Source organism: Vidua macroura, chromosome 9, assembly GCF_024509145.1.
Source record: "Vidua macroura isolate BioBank_ID:100142 chromosome 9, ASM2450914v1, whole genome shotgun sequence".
Taxonomy (NCBI): Eukaryota; Metazoa; Chordata; class Aves; order Passeriformes; family Viduidae; genus Vidua; species Vidua macroura.
This window is the reverse complement of record NC_071579.1, coordinates 23221984-23243172: the sequence shown is the minus strand read 5'-3', so window position 1 is coordinate 23243172 and position 21189 is coordinate 23221984. Positions and strand designations below refer to the sequence as shown.

Genomic DNA, 21189 nt, shown 5'->3' with positions numbered 1-21189 from the left:
GCTAGGACTGCCCCATCCCTGGAAATGTTCAGCCAGGCTGAATGGGGCCCTGATCAACCTGGTCTAGCTAAAGATGTCCCCACTCATTTAAGGAGGCATGGACTACATAGCCCTTAAAGGTCCCTTCCAACCTAAATTACTCTATGGTTCTATAATGTTGTTTCGTTTGATAGACTTAGGCACACCGTTTTGAAATGAGACCTAGATATGGATGGATTAATTTAGCTTCAGGTTCCTGTTCTGGCTTTTGTTTTAACAGTTGGTTTGTTGGTTTTTATCAAACATTGGCTTTATTTTTACCATTCTTGTTGTTTTACTTAGTTTGCTACCTTCTGGCAGCAGGAACATCTAATTGCTCTGGTCATACAGGACCTTGTGCTGAAGCACTCTGAGCATTACAAATAATATTAACAGGAAAAACATGTTGAATCTTTTATTCCATCCCTGCAGATAAATATTTCGAAATCTCTTGTTTGTTAGTAAAACTATCCCAGTGTATACACTTACAGGAAGGAGTTTGGCCATTTTATTTGCACATTATATCCTTTTTCTTGGTTGTGGAAAATTAATGTTTCCCTGGTAAAGATTATGGGAAAGGGACTGTTTAGTAGGGAAAAAGATCTGGTCTTTGGACTATTTAGAGGTTAGTTGAGAAGGCAAGAGTTAAAAGCTCAGATAAATACTGAGTCTGCTGTAAGCCATGCTTTGAAAAGGTTTTGTTGACATGGTGGTAGTCAGTATCATAAGGACTGTGTGGTAGATATAGTCTGAAATGAAGTATTTTGCTGCTTTTATTTTTTCATGAAAATACAGGAAAGCATTCTGCTTGAAATGATGATTTTATGGAAATCATAAATAGGCTGCTCTGATTATCAGAGAGAACAAACGGCCCAAGATTTGCTTCTAGATTTCATCTCCACAGCAAGAAAGTACCAGATCTTCACAGAGGAACCAAGGAAGCTCAACTTGACTCACCTGTAATTTTACCAGAAGAACTGTATCCCAAACCAGGATTAGCAATAGGAAAAGGAGAGAGTTCCCTCCAGAAAGGAGTTTGCAGCAGACAGTTGGCAGATAGCCTTGATGCAGTGGTCATTTGGTTCAGGAACTGTAAGAGTGGGGTTGCAGGTGTGACTGAGGTTATCGAGTTTGTGCAGGGGCAGGAATTACTGAACAATAGCCTCATATCTTTGCTTGTAAAGTTTACAGGATGTTGTTGGAACCACATACAAACATACTACCCAAAAGAACTGAACTGAACTGCTGAAGTTCCCCATGTGGCACACAGCTAAAGTCACCTTTTGGAAAGGGAAGGGGTTAAAAAGGCAGATATGTTTTGGGTCAGGCTGCACTGTGAAGCCAGCAAATTGCAAAGTGTTGCAGCATCAGGAAACCTGGAATGCAAGGGAGGTGACACCAAAGGCTTTGAGTTACAAACTGCAGGGAGGTGATGTGAGTGTTGAGGACAGAGGGAAAGTTAGAAGAGTCCCACGGGAAGATGTGGTAAACCTTGGAGTTCTGACTCCCTGGGCAGAAGGAATAGGCTGAAGTAAAAATTAGTATGAAGGACTAGAGTACCCAGATATGTGAAGAAAGAACTGGCACCGAAAATGTTTTGTCAGCCAAAACTAGCATTGTCCTTCTTCAGTCATGTGAAGACAGTAAGTTATGCAGTGGATTTTGTTTGTTCTGGCTACCTGTATGAAAGTAGGTGGACAGCTGCTGAAATTCTGTTCAGTGAGGGGACTGGAGAGAGACCACATGTGACTGGTTAAGGCTACTCTAGTTTGCCACATGTCTTCAATTTATTGCTAGTTTGTATGAGAAAACATACAAAGGAAGAAAACAACAAGCAAGGCGAGCTGGATTGACTAATAACTGCAGATTGATTGTGAAGTTTATTGGTTGTTTCCTCAATAGTGCCAAATCAGCACCTGACGTAGAAACAGTCAGCAGTTTGAAGTGAGTTCTAATTAAAACCAGGGTGGAATTGAGTCTTTATAGAGGTTCAGTGCATAAGTAGTCTTTGTCCCCTTGGACAGTGGCAGTACAAAGGAATGATCGTATTGCCAAGGCAACATATTTTACAGTACCTAACCTCTTGAAAAGGAATGAGGAGGTGAAGATGTTTCCAGCACCATAGTTTGCAAAGCTGAAAATAAAGATCTTCTTATGCTGAAATTCCTAAGGATTTTGTATCTTGCACCATTTTTTAAGATGGCTGTTGTCTCCTGAACACTTTATCTCACACTGCCAATTGGCTCCCTGCTTCCCTAGAAAGAACAAGTTTAGAATAGATATTGCAGAAAACACATGGAAAGTGAGAGCTGCATTCAGAAAAAGCACATGCTCATCTTAAATATATGGATAAAATATGTCATGGATGTGGATAAAAATTAAATTCATTAAGAAAACTATATGTACTGTAGTCTCTGCCTGTAAAAAAGGGTCTTATTTCTCTTGATTATGTAGCAGTTCTGTCCTTTCTGTCACACCTCTTGATTTTAATCTGTGAACATTTTTGGTCAGGAATTATAACTTTCATTCTAGTATTTAATTCACTGCATATGCTATGTAAGATACTGAATAGAGACAACCTCTGGCCAGCAGAGTTTGCTTTCAGGAAGATAAATTGAGGAAGAAAGCGCAAAGTAGGAAACTAGTAAGTAGGAAGTGGTGGAGCTACTTGCGGAACTGGTTTTCAATTACTTTCAACTGAAGTAAAATTCTACTGTATCTAATGTATTGAGGAAATTTCTCATATAATACCTGTTATCTTGTTAGTGTCTGAAACATTATTACTAGCAGCTCCTCAAAAAAAATTTCTTCTGGCTAGCTTCCTGGTACATCAATCTCTCTTAAATAAATCACCTGCTCTTTAATCTCAGATGCAGATGTTTCCCTGATAGTGCAGGGAGCTCATCCCAGTTTTCCAAACATCTTGTACATCAAATGTTGAACTTAAAGCACAGATGAGCCCTGAAAAGTGGCATTTTGAAATATCTCCTCTCATTCTGCTGATTTGCTTCTTCAGGTGGACAGGATTATGTCTGACTTCAGAGCTATAAATAAGTTTCTCTCTCCTGCTAACCACATGGGTCTAATCAAAGAGTATGGAGATTTTTCACAAACAGCTGATGGCTATTGGATTTTGGTGGGAATCTGGGTGTGAATGTCTCTGATGCTCTTTAAAATCTTCTCCCACCCGGGTATGGAAGAGGAAGAAATTATCACATCGTGCCTCTTAAGTTCCTGAGGAGACAAGGGTTGAAAAAGTTCAGCTTGGATCTAAGAAGCCAGGTTCATTTGTAAGGGTGGCATTTACAAAAACCTTTTCCGTGTCAACCTAACTCACATGACATGGAAACTGACTTAACCAATAATGTCTTCTGAAAGGCCACAGCTCTCAACCCAGAACTGTGCTTCAAAAACCCCAGAGAAGGTCTCCTTTTACTGTGCCTGTTACCTCGCTCAGTCTGTGTGAGCTGGTGGGAAAGTGAAGCAAACCTAGAAGTGGTAGTGAATTTTCCTGCTTTGTTTCCTTCACATAGTAGCTTTTCCTGGCCTTCAGTGAAGTGTCTGTAAAATCATGTAGGACCTGGCCTACACCTCCTACTCTGCAAAAGAGAATCCAGAGGGTGGTCAGTTTTCCTGTTTGTGGTGGTTCCCACACAGTAAACTCCTTGCAGCATACTTGTGTTGAAATGTGCAGCCCTGAGCTTGCAGCTACATAAAAGGCCACCAATTTGCTTGTTCCAAGATCAGCTGGATGTAACTGAAGTTTCGGAGGTGAGGCATGACCTTCCTGGCGACCTCCCCCCGCACCCTAAGTTTCACTTAATAAAACACATTAAGGTATGTTTGAGGCAATCCTTTAAGGTCAGTTGAACTTTCACTGGAAAATACGAGTGCTGGCAAGTATATGCAATATGTAATGCAAAATGTTTAGGGTGTGGGGAAGAAGTGTAAAGGAGCCATACCACAGTGATGAGCTTGGCTAGAAAAGAGACATGAAACAAGTTCTTTAGTGAAAACACCCTCAGAGACGGGCGAAGAATTTAGAGGGGTATAATGATTTTGTTACCCCCAAGGGGAAAAACAGGAGATCAAAGGCCAAACTCACTTACGAATGCTTGCTTTGAAATATATCTATAAATTATAGCATGTACTGCTGGCATCTATTGTAGGCTTTGGTATTTACTTGAATGTATAATGTGAGATGCATAGTGCCCAGAGTTCTTGTGTTTGTGTGTAAAAGTGTGTTGCTGTAAAAATGTATTGGTCTGTAAAGCATGTTGGCAAAGGCAACGTTTCAGGTTCCCAAGTTCCCTAATAGTGTTTTTGCCTCTCCCCTGTTTTTCTATGGTCTTTGTGCCTCACCCCTGTGATCACGAGTCCCAGTCACCGGCTCACTGGCTAGCAGGGGATTCCTTCAGGGGTTGCTGGTAGGTTTTAGAACTCTCCCTGATTCTTTGCCACCTCTTAGAGTCATTAAGGTGCCTGTGGTGGCTGTTATCTCCTTGGTCAGGGCAGAAGGGGATGTTGCTCCCAGGGGAATTCACATCTGTTACCCCTCAGTCAGCAAAGTAGCTGCTGAGGCACGTCACCCTTTGCTTTTAACTCCCGCGTCAGTCTCTCCGTTTCGTAGCTCATCTGGAGGCGCACGAGACCCGACTGCTTGGCACAGCAGAGCGGTACCAACAGGCTCTCCTAGGCTTTGTGCTCCAGGCTTGCTTTCTTGTGAGTCTACAGTTTTAAGCATTGCATTATAGACACCTCATTTACTTTGCTGCCCAACAGAGATTATGTCGGGGTTTTGGCACAATTGGATTAAAGTACCAGGCCTGGATAACTTCCATTGGCATTTCAGGAGATTTGCTGTAAGGCAAACCTGTGACATTCATACCTTCCTAAGCTTGCACAACCAGGGCGAGAGCTGCAGTTGAGGTCTTGACCTCAGTTACTTAAGCCCCTTTCTCCCAGGAGCGTTCATCACTTTAATCACAGAGTCCTAAATAATCAGTGGGTAGCCTGTAATTAGGGGGTTGTGTCTTGGACTCCTGCTGCCTGCTCCCAGTGTGCTGAGCACTGCGTATTTTGATTTCCCGTTCCCCCAAAGGATGTTTGATCTCAGATTTACACTTCAGAAAATTAAGAAGGGTACGGCACCTCAGTCCTCTGGCAATCTTCTTGCTTTCAGTGGTAGGTGCCTTGCTTTGCCTGAGTATCACAGTGCTGCAGCGATTGACACACTTGATTTAAGAGTTTGATTTATAGACCGATACTCGGGCTGAAAGTCAGCAGTTCCAGGGCTGCATAAATCAGCCTGTCTCTGGGATTAATACTTCCTTATTTATAATTTCGACAGGAGATGGAATTCTTTCCCAATTCTTTACATTTCTTTCAGATGTAATCGACCACCCTGTCCTTTGGTTTAAAGCTATGTGACTTTGCCACAAATAGAGGGAGGGGAAAGTAAGCCAAGTCCAGGAATTGCTGTGCTATAAAAGCTCCATATTGTGTGCTCTTGGACTTTGCTTTCTCCCAGCTTCCTTCAAGCCCACACAAGAGATGGACTTGAGGTTTTTTTGGCTTTCTTCCCCTCCCCCCTCCCTCCATACATACGCTGACCTTTTAGAAAAATAAATAAAAGATAAAGAAGGACCTGGAATGTTGCAGAATGTGTGTACATTTTGCTCTCTGTTGTTTTCTGCTGGGATTAGTTGTTTACAATGGGGGAGAGAGGGAGGGCAGAGGAAGGGAGGTCTGTGGCCTTAACTGAAATTAGTGGCATTTCAGAGTGATCTTGTTAGGTGGTCTGCAGTTTAAAGACCTAAATCCTTGTAATCCCCCCATGCCTCCTTGGCCACTACTCCTTTTGCTCTTGTTCTCTCACTTTCAAAAAAACCCACCCCAAAGTGGGGCTCTGTCTCTCAGATGCAGGCACGTAGCGGACACACAGACACAGACGTAGGCGCACACGCTCTCATATGCTCCCATTTACACGTTGTACCTGTAGAACAAATTAATGCTTTAGCTACATCTGTTCCCACTACAGGACTGGGCTTGTAAAATGCTCTCTCTAGAATGCAGATGTACACTGAATATTTTTATTTATTTTCTGAAAAACACCCAGCTGCCAGACTTTCAGTTTGTGATTACACTTAAAACAAATTCAAATTGAAATTTCAGCCATAAATCAAATGCCCCAAATTAGTTCCTCTTGTGGGTTTGAACATGCTCTTTGGATTTTAAGGTCAGGAGATATCCGTTTTCACCGTGCTGAAAAGTTTAAAAATATACTACATTTTCAGGGGAAAAAATAAATATGGTTTGCATTATAAAGCAGTACATCAATGTGTGTGTATGCGCACACACACCAGAGTTGATGAAGCTGGATGCTGTCAGAGCACCTTTGAGGGCTAATAGCACCTAATTGTTATGGAAGGCAGGAACTGTGGTGGCAGTTTAGCTAAGGAGACTACAGCAGTGCCCTGAGATCTGATATTTACCCTGTAAGAGAATAAAAGTTTATTCCTTACTTTTCAACTTGAAAAAAATAGTAAAAATTAAATAAACACACAAAATACTTCTCTTGGCAGGCTTTATGACTTTTTTTTTTTAAAGAAAAAAGGCATTTACAAGTGGTTTCAAAATGGCTGTGTTACATCTGTCAGCGGGTGAAGGGAACACCCACAAATTGTGTTTTTATCTCTTGAAGTTTTGTTCCACTTGAGCAATAAAAGCCGGATTTGCTGCTGGTTTGTGTGATTGGGGTAATCTGAGCATTGAGTATGGCTTTAAAACTTCTGCAGTTGGTTGGGTTTATAAGTTTTAAGAAACTCCTGGGGTGGTGGAGTTCTTGGGTTTTGTTTTACCCTGGCACCAGGGAAGGGTTGATTTGCAAGCACCTGGCACAGACAAGTTCATCTTGGTTCCCTGGCCTGTCCCTCCCAAAAAATGGTTTGGCAGGAGCCTCCATTATCTTTGATGTTAATGTCATCAGCAGTTTCTTGGTTACAATGCTATTCTTTCTCGGGGAGTTGAAAGCCAATGCTCGAGTAGGCTCTGAACACACATGCAGTATTCTCCAGCCTGAACTCCAGACCGACAGCTTAAATCCCCTCTCTTTTAGGGAATATCCTCCTTCATGAAGGTAGTGCTGAGAGGTGTAGTGCACTCACAGGTGCTCTCATGCTCAGAAGAAGTGATAGATGGTGGGAACCTGACAGTTTGCAGGGGAAAGCTTTCATCTGACTGGCTCAAAGCAACAGAGGAGGAGGTATGCTGGAGCACACATTCTGGATAGGAGCCATTTCAGTGGGAAATGAGCAACTTTTCCCATTCCCTTCACTAGTCCTGTTGAAAGCTAAGTCAGGATGGCAGCAGTGGGCAGTGCTGCTTCCAGTGATCCCTTCCCTAGCCCAGCATAAATGCCAATTGCTCTTGCTCTCAGCAGCTGCTGTTGCACAGGACGATGGCCTGAAGCCCCTGTGCGGCACACGAGGCTATTGGAAAGGAAGCAGATCGTGACAGTGTGAGAGCAAAGACAGGCAGGGGTCTGCTGTGTATCTTTGCCGCTTTTTATCTTATTAACATGTTAGTAAAAACCATGCCAAAGCAACCTGAGCTGGTTGCTTGTAGAATAATTGCTCATATTGCCTCCTTATAGGTCAGCAGAGGGGGAGTTTAAGTGAGTTAAAAGAATAATTGTTCAGAGGGGACAGTCTATTCACAGGGGGTTGTAACTGTGAACCACTGCAACTGAGGTCCAGTTTTATTGCTTTTACTCCTGCAGAATTAATGGTGGTTTTGTGGGGCAGATGGTTTCTGCTCTGACTCACACAAGCAACAGAATTGTAATATGTTTAATGGTAAATTCTTTGTTCTAGATAATAGTGTTGTGTGAGCAGGAAAATACTATTAATTAATTTGGGGATCAGCGGTCTGGAGTGAGGATCGATGTTTCACTCTTCTGAGTACCTCACCTGACTAGTGCTCCATTCAATACAGAATTGAGGCTCAGGGCTTTGACCTGATACCAAAACTCCTTTGTTAATTCAGACTTCAGCCTAACAGTTCTGTCCACAAGCCAGCTTGAAGATGCACTGCAGCCATGCTTCACTAGTGCAGAGAGTAGTGGTGGTGCCCGTGAACAAGGTGGGGAATGGCTGCAGGTCATTGAACTGTGCAACTCATTGTGCACAGAAGGCCATTGAAGCAAAAAACTTCTGGTTTTGACAGGGATCAGTTGTTGGACTGATAATATTCACAGTTATTGTAATGAATATTGACAGAAATACTGGGAAGCAGATATGAGATGCTATGGTTCACAGCAGGATTAATATTGAGTTATCTAGGGGGAGCAGATTACCTGCATCTCTCTAGGGTTATAGATCTCGCTTATACCCTCTTCCCAGTCAGCTGGTTTTGATGAGTGTTAGTATTTTTAGATACATCTTAGCTATGTTTTCTGTCCTTCAATGACTCCTATCTACCTTTGCACATGTGAAAATAAGGAAAGAAATCATTTGATTCACAACTATTTTCTTCTCTGTAGATTTGAAAGAAATTACATTTAATGCTATTTAACACGACACATCATGCTGAGGGAATAGCATTTCTGGACACATCACAGATAGTAGTTAAGATTGACAAGTTCCAGCTTATTGGAAGAAGGGGTTCAGAGAAATGCAGTAACTCAGAATCTCTCAGCAGAGAAGTTACAAACCCAACAGTTGGACTCTGAACTCCTTTCCTCTCTGGACGGTGGGATTGGCAGATTTGAAAGCTGGTTGTCACAGATTCAAATACATTTTGGATTTGGATTCAGCTTTTGCTGAAGTTCCATCCTGTGTAGTATTTCAGACTTAGTGGTTTCAAAGGCAACACGAACGTGAAGATACTCAAGGCAGGTAGCGTAGGTCTAGTGTGGGTTTCATTGGTTTAGTACTGCAGAATAATCATGTTTGGGTGCTTGAATGTAATATGAACAAAGCCAACCAGCTGAGCTATTGATCTGCCCCTTCTCTCCACCTTTTCTTAGTGCCTAGCAAGTTGGAATGCATAAAACTGCTCAGCAAAATTTGCAGAGAAAGACTGTGCTGCTGCTCCTGTTTTTAGCTGGGGAGCTGAGTAGAGAAGCCACCCCTGCAGTTACCTAGGCTGTCTGTGGAAAATACAAGACTTGATCCAGGTCCCACGTCTTTATTTACTCAGTTAAGTATTTTTTCTGTTGAGGAAATATAGAGGAAAGCTGTTCTAACAGGAGGTAAAACGGCAAACTCTTTTTTCCAAACCCAGTCTGACACCTGGCATTTTAGTTTTTCCAGCAACTGGGTGTAAAGATCAAGAGAAGAATGGAGTTTTTGAGAAAGGAGCTGAACTGAACCTACTTACAGGATCATGTCACAGAGTCATTAGATATTCCAGTGGATACCTTTATTTTATATCTGTCATTTAAATTATTTTTTGCTTTGCTTGTGTTTATGTTGTAGGTGTTGTCTTCAGGGCAGTGTTATTTGTCATAATGCTGTGATAGAGAAGGGTGCAGACATCAAGGACTGTTTGATTGGAAGTGATCAGAGGCTGGAAACCAAAGGTAAGTACTAAAGTTGTATTTACTGTGCATGTGTCATAATTTTCAGAACTTTTTCCTTGAGATTTTATTCCTGCTTCTTCGTGAAGTGATAGTAAACTGTGGCAGTTCTACAGTGGGGTGTCCTCTAATATCAGGATTTTTTTTCATGGAAAGTACAGCTTCTTGGCATAAGTTCAGTGGTTTGCTCCTCTGAAGTTGGCAGCAAAGCTCTGTTGTTCTTATAAAGAACAAGATTGGGTGCTGAGACAGTCTTTTCCCAGAGACCACAATTAGATCAGCCTGAGGTTGTCCTCAGCAGAAGGAGCCATTATTTTGACTAGTAATCTTTGTCAGTGACAGGGGAAAAGCAGGCAAATCTATTGATCACACAAACATCCTTCTCTGTAGATGCTCCCAACCCACAGTGCCAGTATGCTCCCATTCACTTTGCTCCAAGCAAAAGCTCAAGGTGGAACATCATATTAGGAGCTGCTGTGCTCAATATGAAGTACAAGGGCAGCTACGTTTGCATCTGCTTTACTGCCATGAAGTACTATTTTGGGGCTTCAGAAAGGATACAGCTACGTGGCCCTCATTTATACAAACTTCAGCCATCCAGTGGGAGTGCTCGTGGTGAGGGCTCGGTGGTAACCGCATGAGTGGAACTGTTGATTTCCTGCCCTAAGAGATAATGGGCAGGAAATGGCTGTTTCAGTGACTGCATCCCAAGCAGAGGCTTTTTAATGAATATTTATGGTTGGGGTTTGGCAGATCCCTGCTCCAGTGTGTGGACTGAGGACAAAAGTGAGTTCCTTTGCAGGCTCCATGTGAAGTTGTTTAGTCAGATCAGGATTTATTTGCTTGCTCTGTCTTTGTGAGTGGATTCCCAATTCTAAGTGTCTTGATACGGAGTAGGGTTTGAACTTAATGTAATATAGCATAACCTGTTGTCAGCTTCACATATGACAAATTTTCCTTAAATTGAAACTGAAAGTACAAGGGACTCATGAAAGCAAAGTATTGATGTTGCAGTTGCAAGTCTCTGATACTGTAGGTAACACAGTGATTTCACTGTGGTCTTGGTCTTTGTGTGGCTGTGTCTACTCATAGCTTTGCCCATCACACCAGTCTGAATCAGTGTCCTTTGTGGGGCTCATTGCCCCCTGTCACAGAATCATTTAGGTTGGAAAAGTCCTTTTCATATCATCAAGTCTTACCACAAATCTAACGCTGCCAAGTCTACCACTAAACCATGTCCCTGAGTGCTGCATCTACACATCTGCATGGATCACCAGGATTCATGGGGCATGTTTGGTTGTTAACCTGCAGTGTGAGCTATGAGGACATAGGGTGTAGATTTAGCTAATATTTTAGGAAACAGGAATATATTTGATTTCTTTAGCAGATGATACCAAACAGAAATATCACCCTTTGACCTTGATCACAACCGCTTCGGAAGTATCTTCCAGGGTGCAGAGCCTAATCTGGTTGACTGTAGTATGAAAACTGGTCTTTCTTCTTTATTGTCTTTGTCATCCTTGTCTGAATATTTTTCAGGGTCTGTAGGTGTATTTGCAGGGAGAGTAACAGAGATGTACCCATGGATCATTTGCCTATTCTTGAGAATCTGCTGCTCCCCTCCCCAAAATTTAAACCCACTTCTTGGGTTAACTAGAGGCTGGGGGCCCTCTAGTTAAACTGTTTAGAAATGTATGATTGACATTAGCAGAGACATATTCAGGTAGATTATAAATACACCATTATGCTGAGCAAGAAAAAATAGTAAAGCCTCAGTTCATTTTCCTGCCTCAGTTTCCTAACCATTCTAGAATTTCTTTGGTCTGGGGGTCAGGTTTGCCTTGGTGGTCTGGGATCTGTCTGTGAAGTTCATGACTTATTTCCTGCACCATGGAGTCTTTCCAGCCCAGCATGTCTCTTCTGACCTTGACTGATCCCATGGTAGACTGGGTCTTCTCTTTTTCTCTGTGAAAGCATGTCATGACTTCCTTTCCCCTGCCCAAGACTTCCTGTATCTTGTGCCAAGCTTTTGGTGTGGCCCTGTAAGTATGTTTCCATATTGCACCCTTCATCAAGACTTTGCCTTTTTTTTTTTTTTTTTTTTTTTTTTTTTTAGTAACTTTTCCTTCTTCAAACTTGAGCTTCCATGGCTGGGTTAAGAAAAAACGTAGTTCTCTTGGGTAGGAGCCACCTTTTCTTGCAAGCTGATCACCCTTCAGCAGACATAAGCAGTAGCTGCTGGCTGCTGACCCTAGTCTGGGAGTTGCACACTCCACTTTCTGGGAGTAGAAACCTCCTCAGCAAAACTCCATACACCTTCCCAGAAACATTAAAAAAATAAAAATATAGCAGTCCCTTATTCCAGAACATCAGCCAGGATTAATGTAAGGTAGAAATATCCCTGAATCATCCTACACAGCCCCAAGCAGATCCCACAGATGACTTTGCTGCAGAACTGGCTGTAATCTCCCTGCTCTACCATATGAGTCCTGGCCACACTGCCCAGGCAGCTTGGGGTACAAGAGCTCTTTGAGACAGAGGTGCACTGACCTCCTTTCATAAAATGAATTACAGTCCCATGCAAGGAGGATGGCAGGAGAACAGCTACCACAAATGATAGGCAAACGTAACTCAAACCAGCTCTCATCCTTTTCCTTCTGCAGAATAATATGGGTATATTTAGGGTGGTCCAAATGGTACAGCTGGGAGTAATGGGATTGAATTAAACACAATTTAGGTTGGCTATCTGGAGCATTTTCCTAACGATGTGGTCTGGTAGGCTGTGGGATAATCTCCCTGGGGACATGGTGGGAGACCTCATCACTTAATAATGGGCTTGGCAAATCTTTTGACACCTAAATAGAGGGAATACTTCATCAGTGGTTAGAGGGGTAGATCAGAGGCAACCTGGTACTTTCAAACTAAAAACAAAATTGGAGACACAGGAGTGCAGGTAACTGTCAGCAGTGTCATCCCAGTCCTGCATTGACTTCCACCCTGTCACAGCACTGGCCAGAGACAGTATTTTTAAATGTCTCTGTTGAAGGTATGGTGTTTTATTTAAGTTCTGGATTTGCAAGCCATGCCTCCTGAGAGCCCTGCTATTCTCCTACTGCTTTTATTACCATGCCTTGGAAGCATCCACTTTCCTTCCTCTTTGTTACTTAAAGGAATTTGCTAGCAGAGAATTAACAGATGGGCTTTGTGAAAGCTACCTCACCAGGTAGCAGTTTGAAAAACATGTTGGTACCTAAGAAAAAGGCAGTAATTCTTAGAGGAATAGGAAATGGCAGACAGCATTCTGAAAGAACTGAATCATTGTACAGAGCATTCAGTCACTGTTTTGAAGACAGTTACTAAGATTACACTGCAGCCTTTTTGATAAACCTGGTTTTAAAGAGGAGCTCAAAAGCAGCATGCATTCAGTGCAGTAGCACTAGAGAGAGGGAGTGCTGGTGATGGGCCAGTCGAGGAGTCAGATGAGCCTGGAGTCACTAAGTACAGCTCCCAAAGGAGTCTCTCGGCCAGATTCAGCAGGGAGAGCGTTGTACATCTGGTATCGGTTAGCCAGGAACCAGCATATGTGGTAAAGCAGCCTAACCCTTCTTCCAGGTAAAGTGGCCTAACCTTTCTTCAAAGCAACACCAGGAACAGAAACAGTAAACATTCACACAAAGCATAAAACTAGCAAAACTGGTGTAAAATTCATTACCTTATCCCTTGCTTTCATCTCTCTTGTCATTGGGGCTGGGATGTTTTATTTGCATATTTATTTCCAGTATCAGACATGGGGCTCCAACTAGATCTATGTCCTACCTGATCCTGACTCCTGCTTCACAGCTCTCCACTATGGCTCTGTCCCAGCACCAGGTTCATCCCAATCCTAGCCTTCTCTTTGGTTTTTCTCCTAATCTTTCTCCCATAGAGACTTTTGTTTTTCTCTCTTACTTGGTTATTCCTAGACACCTGTCTGACACCTCCTCTGGTCTGACCATAGCTGCTGTTTCCAGTCCCCTTGCCTAACAGTCCCATGCTCCCTTTTTCATTTAGCATTCATTCCCTAACTGCTTTCAGTTGGATTGCATCCCTTTCTCTCATGCCTGGGCAGGCTCACACTGGGCACAGGAGGGGGGTGGTTCTGTGCCAAGTGCTCCACTGGTCCATACAACTTGGAGGAAGCCCTGCCTTCCTCCTGCACTTCCATGGTCAAGAGTGCTCGCTGCAGTCTCTCGCGCTTTTAACTGTCCTCCTGAGAACATGTGCAAACTTCAGATTTTTTTCAAAGGCTTATCACATAGCCAAAACTGTGTGGTTTCTCACAAGAAGAGAAAAAGGCACATATCCAGTAAGGACTGGCTCCCATTTCCAATCATTTTCCAAGTCCTGTTCCAAGCTTGGAGTCCCAGGACTTCTCAATGAAACAGAATAAGATTGTTTTATTTTAATGAGGGCCAAAGAGCACATTTTTCTCTAATGTCATCCTCTAAGGCAGGTACCTCCACATGTGAATGGTTCCCTGCTTGTGAGGAGGCTTCACATGAGCCAAGATTTAACAGGATAGGGACAGAAAGGAACTGAGAGACTTTCTGATGCTCTCACTGCCTTCAAGTAAGGGCGAGCATCTGCTCTTGCAAGATGCTGAGTACCTCCTGGTGCAGTCTTCAGGAACTGAAAACACTTAGCACGACACAGGGTTAGGATCAGAAGGCATGCTGCTGTGCAGATGGGAGTTAGGAAAGCTCATGAAGAACAGACACAGACTAAACAGTGCACACATGTATATTGTGCACAGGGGTGCAAAATGAGCTGGAGGTGATGTAGGAATGGTGTGAATTTATAGCAAAACTGAGAGATCAGTAAGATTTCTCCCCTAAAGTAGTTTAACTGCTGAATGCCCATGACAAAGATATTGTTGGCAATTAAAACAGGCATCTCTTAAATAGTTGACATTTTTGTTGCAGTGACTATGCAATGACTATACTGCTAACTAATCCTAATAAGCCTCCTTTCCAAGTTGTATAAAAATGGTTTATGAGTTCTGGCCTTACCAGTGGCACAAAACTTCCTTAGAATATCCATCCAGCAATGCTTTGTCCTCCCTTCTGCTGCTGAGGACTGCAACACTTGTGCATACTGTCATTCCCAGCTAGGGAAGTTCAGGCTTCCTGAGTGAGCGGGTTGAATGTGCTGCCACATTCGCAGCATGCTGATATTGAAGTCTACCCAGAAGGCAGCAGTTCATAACCTTACGGAAATATTTTTACATGCTCCACGCAGAGAAAATAACTACTTCTGCTGTGGTAGAGCTCAGGCACATGAAAGAGCCAGGAAGAACACCCCAATGGATGCTGACAAAGGAAGAGGACTTGTGTCCAGTGCTGCAGGCAAATATGCACCTCTGCCATCAAATCAGGAAGTTAAGATATGGACAGTCTGACTGCTGTTTTGAGATCCCTGCTTGCATTTGCTGTGAGGGGGTGATAGTCCATGGGAGCACTGATAGATGTAATCCAATCCCTTCTCACACGCTTTGCTAGGACTCTGTCCCAGTATGAGGACCTCAAGCATGTCCCCCTCCCTAAGGGATGTGCTATCTTAGGCACATCCCAAGCTCTGGATCTCCTTTTCCCTTTACTAACTTTTCTTCTAAGACCAATCACTTCCCCATACATCTCTGTCCTCTTCCTCCACTCGCTCAATCTATCTGCTCCAAGCCACAGTAAAGTCATCTCTCATTGGGCACTGAATCACTCTTACCTTCACACTCTCAAGACACATCTAGTCCACAGAAGGATTTGAGAGCAAAGCGATTAATTCTGGTTGAACTACGAAAAATCTTCAGCTGAACCATGGGGCCACCAGCACTGAGAAGTGGTGGTTGTTGGATGTAAGGCAGAAGTAAGATCTCTACTGCCTGTCTGTTCTGTGGGCTGGAGGCCCTAGCTGTGGGCCAGAACTGATCTGCCTGAAGCTACCACCAACTCCCTGGGGTGAGCTGCACATCCCTCATTCCCTGCATAAAGGAATCTTGGGAGCAGCTGGAACACTCAGCTCATGAGGATCATTGTTGCTGGGGACCCATGAGCTCAACTGATGCCTGCACATTGGGGCTGACCTGGCACTTGGGAGAAATTGTGAGACACGCCTGGCCTTTGGGGCCACAGTGTGGTCACCCTGGTCTCCAGTGATCATGTAAGTAAAGCTTGGCTGAGGAGAGAACAGGCCTTGACTGGAAAGTCCCTCTGCTCTGTAAACACAAACAAATCAGCCCCCATCACCTGCTTCCCTTCTTTATCTGTACATGTAATTTAAAACACCCTCCAGCCTCCCAAAGTCAAGCTTCAGCTGCTTCCCATCCCCTTAAGCCCCTTTAGTTCCTCTCCCCCCTCCAACCTGGCTGCTTTTCCAGAGCCAACCATCACTGCAGAGACAAGTTGCTCTTCTCTCCCACTCTCTGATCCTTTCTGTCCTGGGTGAATGTGGTGGGAACCACCCACAGCGTGTTTTCGTGCATGCGTTTCTGCAGCCACCCCTCCCCCCCACCTAGTTTTTTAAGTTAAACTATCTCTTGCTTTAAAGAGAGCAAATACACAGCAGTGGCTTTCATCACTGCTGTATAATAGAGCAGTAATTCTGTGCCAGGGACTGTTTTCTATTTTATTTTAAAGGGTTTATAAAACAGTGTATGTAATTGAGTGAGTAAACTGAACGTTTTCTGGAGCCCCTGAGGGCTGAAACTTCGTGGTGGTCCTGGGCCTAGGCCCTAACCCTTTTTTTTCCTCTCTTTTTTTTCCTCCCTTTCCCCTCCTTCCCCTCCTCCTTTACAACCCAGCGTTGCCACCAGCAGCAGCAGCAGCAATCTGTCTGGGGCTAATTGAGCAAACAACAAGGAGATGCTTTCACATGGCTTTTAAAGGAATGCTCCGGCATCCCCTTTCTGTGAGTGGCTTGGCAGGAACCTGCCAGGAAGGCTGGGGAGCGCTGGGTCCCCGGCCCCCAGCCTGCTGGTGGGGTTTGTGCTGGGCTGCGCAGTCATTTCCTCCCCTCTGTTTATTTGCATTACAATTTGTTTTTAGCCAAGCACCAAAAGCTGCTCTGCTCTCTAGCTTGCCTTGTGCGTATGTTTTTAAGGGGCTAGTGTACAGTATGTGTAAACAAATGTCTTCCCAAGCAGAAACGCATACATAACGAGTGACAGGTTTTTGATTTACACTCAGTAAAGTCTCCGTGGACACTCGGTTCAAGCACCCAGGCAGACTTCAGGCTGGGCTGCGTCAGCAAGTTGAGGCAAAGTGCTAATCAGGAGGTTGAATGTGTTGATCAGCTCTGGATTTGCTTAGCACCAGATGCTCCCAATCTGAGAAGATCTAGTTGAACATGATTTAAGGTTGAAGAGTCCAACTCTTAAGGCTTTCTCAAAGTCCTTTCTCTAATCTGTCTTCTTTCTCTGTGGGCTGAATGCATCTGTAACCCTGCCAGTGTCAGATAAAAGGCAGCCTGGTAAGAAATCCGTAATGGGGAGCTGGGGAAGGAGAAATGTAGCTGAACAGCAAAGCATGTGAGATACTTCTCCCTCCTCCCCCAGAGTTTCAGGCAGAGTTTCTGCGGGAACTGAGCTTGCTGGTACCAGCCAGAGCCACTGGCAACTGGCAGCCACGTCTGATAATGAAACACTATCCACAACTCAGCTCTCTGGCACACACTGGAGTCTGAATTCCCTTCGCTCCTCAAGAAGGGCTTTGGGAATGGAAGAGGGAAGCAGGGTGAATCCTTATCTGCCTACCACATCCCCTTGGGGTGCAGAATGGGGCTTTGTTTCTAGCAAAACCATTCCCCTTATCGCTTAAAAACTTTCTCGCGGATTTTAGACAGGCAGATTCATGTGTTTTCTTTAAGCCTTTACAAGAAGAAATCAGTTTGGTGATTTCATATGAGTCTGAGGTAGCAGTGACATACCATGTGTGCCCACTTGGGGAATCTGGCCACGGGGATCAAGGAGGACATGAAACAGGCAGAGGGATGAGAGATGAGGGAATGCAGGCTCCAATTTCCCATGCAGTTTTAAATGCTTAAGCTCCCTAAACTCACTGCTGCCTCAGTTTCCCCATCTGTAAAACAGAAGTGCTCTTACTCACCCATTCTCAAAAAGCATTTTGAACTCATCAGGTGTAAAATACAAAACTGCTGCAAGCATGTCAGTGCAAAATACAAATAGTCTGTACCACATCTGCAGCAGGGTATGTGACAGGACCCATCCCAGCTCTGCACATTTAGAACCTTGGAGGATGCTGTCTGAAATGAAGCAAGAAGTTCCTTATTAAAAAGTATTGCTACAGATAACCTATATATAGAACCATAAATTGACATGGCTCTCTATAAGCCTACATGAAGGCATGTTTAATCTGCAGAGGCACAGTATAATTACTCTCACTGGATGGTAGCCAGGGTCTTATTCATATCATAGAAATCAACATGATAGATAGTCTGCTTGGAGGAGGTTCAGGAATGGAGTCACAGGAGTTGCTACAGGGCCTGTTGAGATATATTGGGAAAGTTGTTGGGGATGAGGAATGTTATAGCAAGAAATGCTGCAGGTTGGATTTGAGGTACCTTGGCAAGGCTGTGTGGGGTCCAGGACGGGAGGAGAGAGGTGCTGAAGGCTGGACTTGGGGCTATTGGCAAGAGCTGTCCTGGAGAAGTTGTGTGGCGCTACCTACATCATGCTTGCACCTGGCACTTGTACAGTCAGCCCCTCATTTTCCTGAGCATTGCATCCACCTATGCTCATCCTGCCCAAAGTGCTGGGGATTGAGCTCCAGGATGTTACTGTGAGGCTCCAGGAATAATTATCAATTTACAATCAATACTGTGAGCAAAGAGCTAAATGTCTCAATCTGATGCTGCAGGTGAGAAGCAGCCCCTTGGTCTCCTTAGTGTGGCTCACCCATTCTGTCCCTCAGGCTGAGAAGATTGCACATGATCCACATGATTGTGGGGTTGAGGTTGTAGTGAGAAATTGTCTTGCACAATGCAGAACTCCTTGAAGTTTATAGAGCAGAATTTGATCAAACCTTTACTGGAGCAATGGTTTGCATGGTACAAAGGTTGCATCTTGAATTTTAAACCAAGACAAGCACCCTGTTGGCCCAGCCACTTTAGGCATTGCCAGGAATTTCTTCCTTTAGCCAAAGGTGGCATATTTGTTTTTTTGCAGCAGTCTTGCAAGATCCACTCCCCTGAGGGGAGGAGTTTTAGGTGGGTGAATAAAACACAACTCATCATTTCCATCATCCCTGGCTATCTACCCCCACTTCTGTGTAAGGTGTGGGAGACACCAGAGCTTCCCCAGCCCCTCACAGGCCTTGACACTTTATCCCAAGCTCCAGAGGCAATTGTTATTCCTGATTGCAGGAGGTAAGATGAAGAGCCTAGGGGCATGGGACACACCACCTGAGCTCCACCTGAATAGGTGTCCAGCTCCTGGAGAGCAGTTCAGATTCACCACCTCCCCCACAGTACCCTGAGGACACCCACTTTGAGCACACCAGCTTTGTGTTATGCTCTGAGGCCACATGCTTGGGTTTTTTAGGCACTGGGCTTTCAGTTGCGTGTTTTTATTATTTTGGCTTTAGATCCTTTATTTGCAGTCCTTCCCTGACAGGCTGCTTTTGCATTTTAAAGGGAAGGCTCTTTCAGTACAGTGCATTAACAGTGCTGGGCCAGGGACTGGCACATTAATGTGTCCACTGGGGCTGTGCAAAGCTCCTGGGAACAGGCAAAGGAGTGACCTTGCAGAAATTGCCCCTCCAACAAATTTGCTCCACAGGAGGGTCAGGTTTAAATTGAAAAAAAAAAAAAAAAAAAAAAAAAAAAAGAAAACAAAACACAAAAAACCTCTTGTTTTTAAGCTGCTAGGGCTGAGCTGAGATTGCTGAGAGGATCTCACACTGCCTTGGTGATGGCCCCCTGGTGCTGAGCAGCCCTTTCCTCCCCCAGCCTCCAAGCAGTTTGGGGTAGACAGTGCTCTTTAGGGCCAGGATGGATTACTGCTCTTTAATTTTATGTCTAATCTCCATGTTGGATGTTGATGGTTCCTTGCCTTGACCTAGGTGTACACCTGTCAGTAGCAGCTGTGACTTCCGAAGGGCCTCTCATGTTTATTAGTGACACATACATGTGAAAACTCTCATTAGAGAAATCTCCTGATGTTTAGTCAGTTGTTTAGGCTTTCACCATGTGTGTGGGATACTGTCGGAAAGACACTGGAGTTCAGCAAATCTCTATTTGAGTTCCTCAGAATCTGCTTTTCTCATTTGTTTTAAAGTTGCAGATTTGAAAAATGCAAGGTCTGAAGCTCTGCTGCAAAACTCAATTGCTCTTCTTTTCCTCCCTCTCTCTTTTCAGCCAAACATGTTAATGAAGTCATTGTGGGCACCGAACAGCTGATGGAGATATAACCCGAGTAGCTTTTAAAGATGATTTTATGGAAGCCAGCAGCAGAACCAGATGTTCAAGCATCGTAAGATCATCCGTACAGATCAGTACTGGCATGGTTTACCCTGTCATTGCTCCTTTCCTGTTCAGCTTTATATTTATGTCTTAATAAAGGAGTATTTGCAGAGCGGAGTGTCCGCCGGCCCCTCCCCCCTCATTGGGATGCGCGCGGGTTTGTGCCGGGTTATATCGGTTCCTGCGCGCCCGGCCAGCGCACTGTACTTTTCCAGCAGAAGGGAGAGCAGGGACCACACAGACTGTGCCCACTCCAAAGAATGACTTAGCCGCCCTCCCTGCGGTGTAAATCACGTCCCTGCAGCCCTGCACCACCCGTCCCCGAGCCTGGGAGAAACTGCTCGGGATGCTGCTTGTGCATCTCATCAACGCAGCAGGCGGACAGTGAGAACAGCGGCGGTGCCGGCTGCTCTTTGCAGCCCGGTAGCTTCGCCAGCCTCCTCCTCCTCCTCCTCACTGTCTCTCACGATGCTGCCCCACAGCACAGAAGTGTTTAATTTGTGCCTCTTCTTCTCTGTAATGCAGTCAAAGAGTTTGGCACCCATTTCCATCAGGGCTGAGTTTGGTCTGATACTTTGAAATTCTGCCCAAAAGCAAGTGTGTGAGAGCTGGTGGAGCATGAAGGAGGCATGAGGTGTAAACAGTGGATACTCCCTGCCTTATTTTGGTGGTTCTTCCTGTCAGTCCACTATTCCTAATCCCAGACAAGAGGTCTCTCCCCACACTTGGATGATCTGTGGATGACTGTACCTATGTCTCTGAGATGAGTCGCTCTTGTTAATGTGAAACGCACAGCCTTGTGGTCAGGGCCTGTGCCAGGATTGTAAAGCACCTGGATGGGATTGAAACGCAAGCTGTTCTTAAATGTTTATAAATTGGACACAAGTTCCTACCTAAAAGCTGTTTATTAGAATGTAGTAAGATTGAACGGGACATTTATCTGCCCTTGGCAGTTTTGACATCCAGAGGTGCTTACAGCAACTGGTGGGGATGGTATTTCATTAACTGAAGTGATAAATGTTAAATGTGTGCTTCATGGGCATCTGTGACCCCAAGGAGAGTTACCATTTCCTAGTTAATTT

At 44.3% G+C, this 21189-nt stretch overlaps 1 protein-coding gene across 1 annotated transcript in view; it reads left to right on the top strand.

The window, feature by feature from the left end:
- The window catches only part of EIF2B3 (eukaryotic translation initiation factor 2B subunit gamma), a 99180-nt gene extending 78961 nt beyond the window's left edge, over positions 1-20219 (top strand). Inside the window, exons 10-11 of the mRNA XM_053985396.1 lie at positions 9498-9601; positions 20003-20219. Of these exons, the coding sequence (XP_053841371.1) occupies positions 9498-9601; positions 20003-20055 (157 nt within the window). The 3' untranslated portion in view covers positions 20056-20219. The remainder of the gene's footprint in view (positions 1-9497; positions 9602-20002) is intronic.
- Positions 20220-21189: the final 970 nt, after the last annotated feature.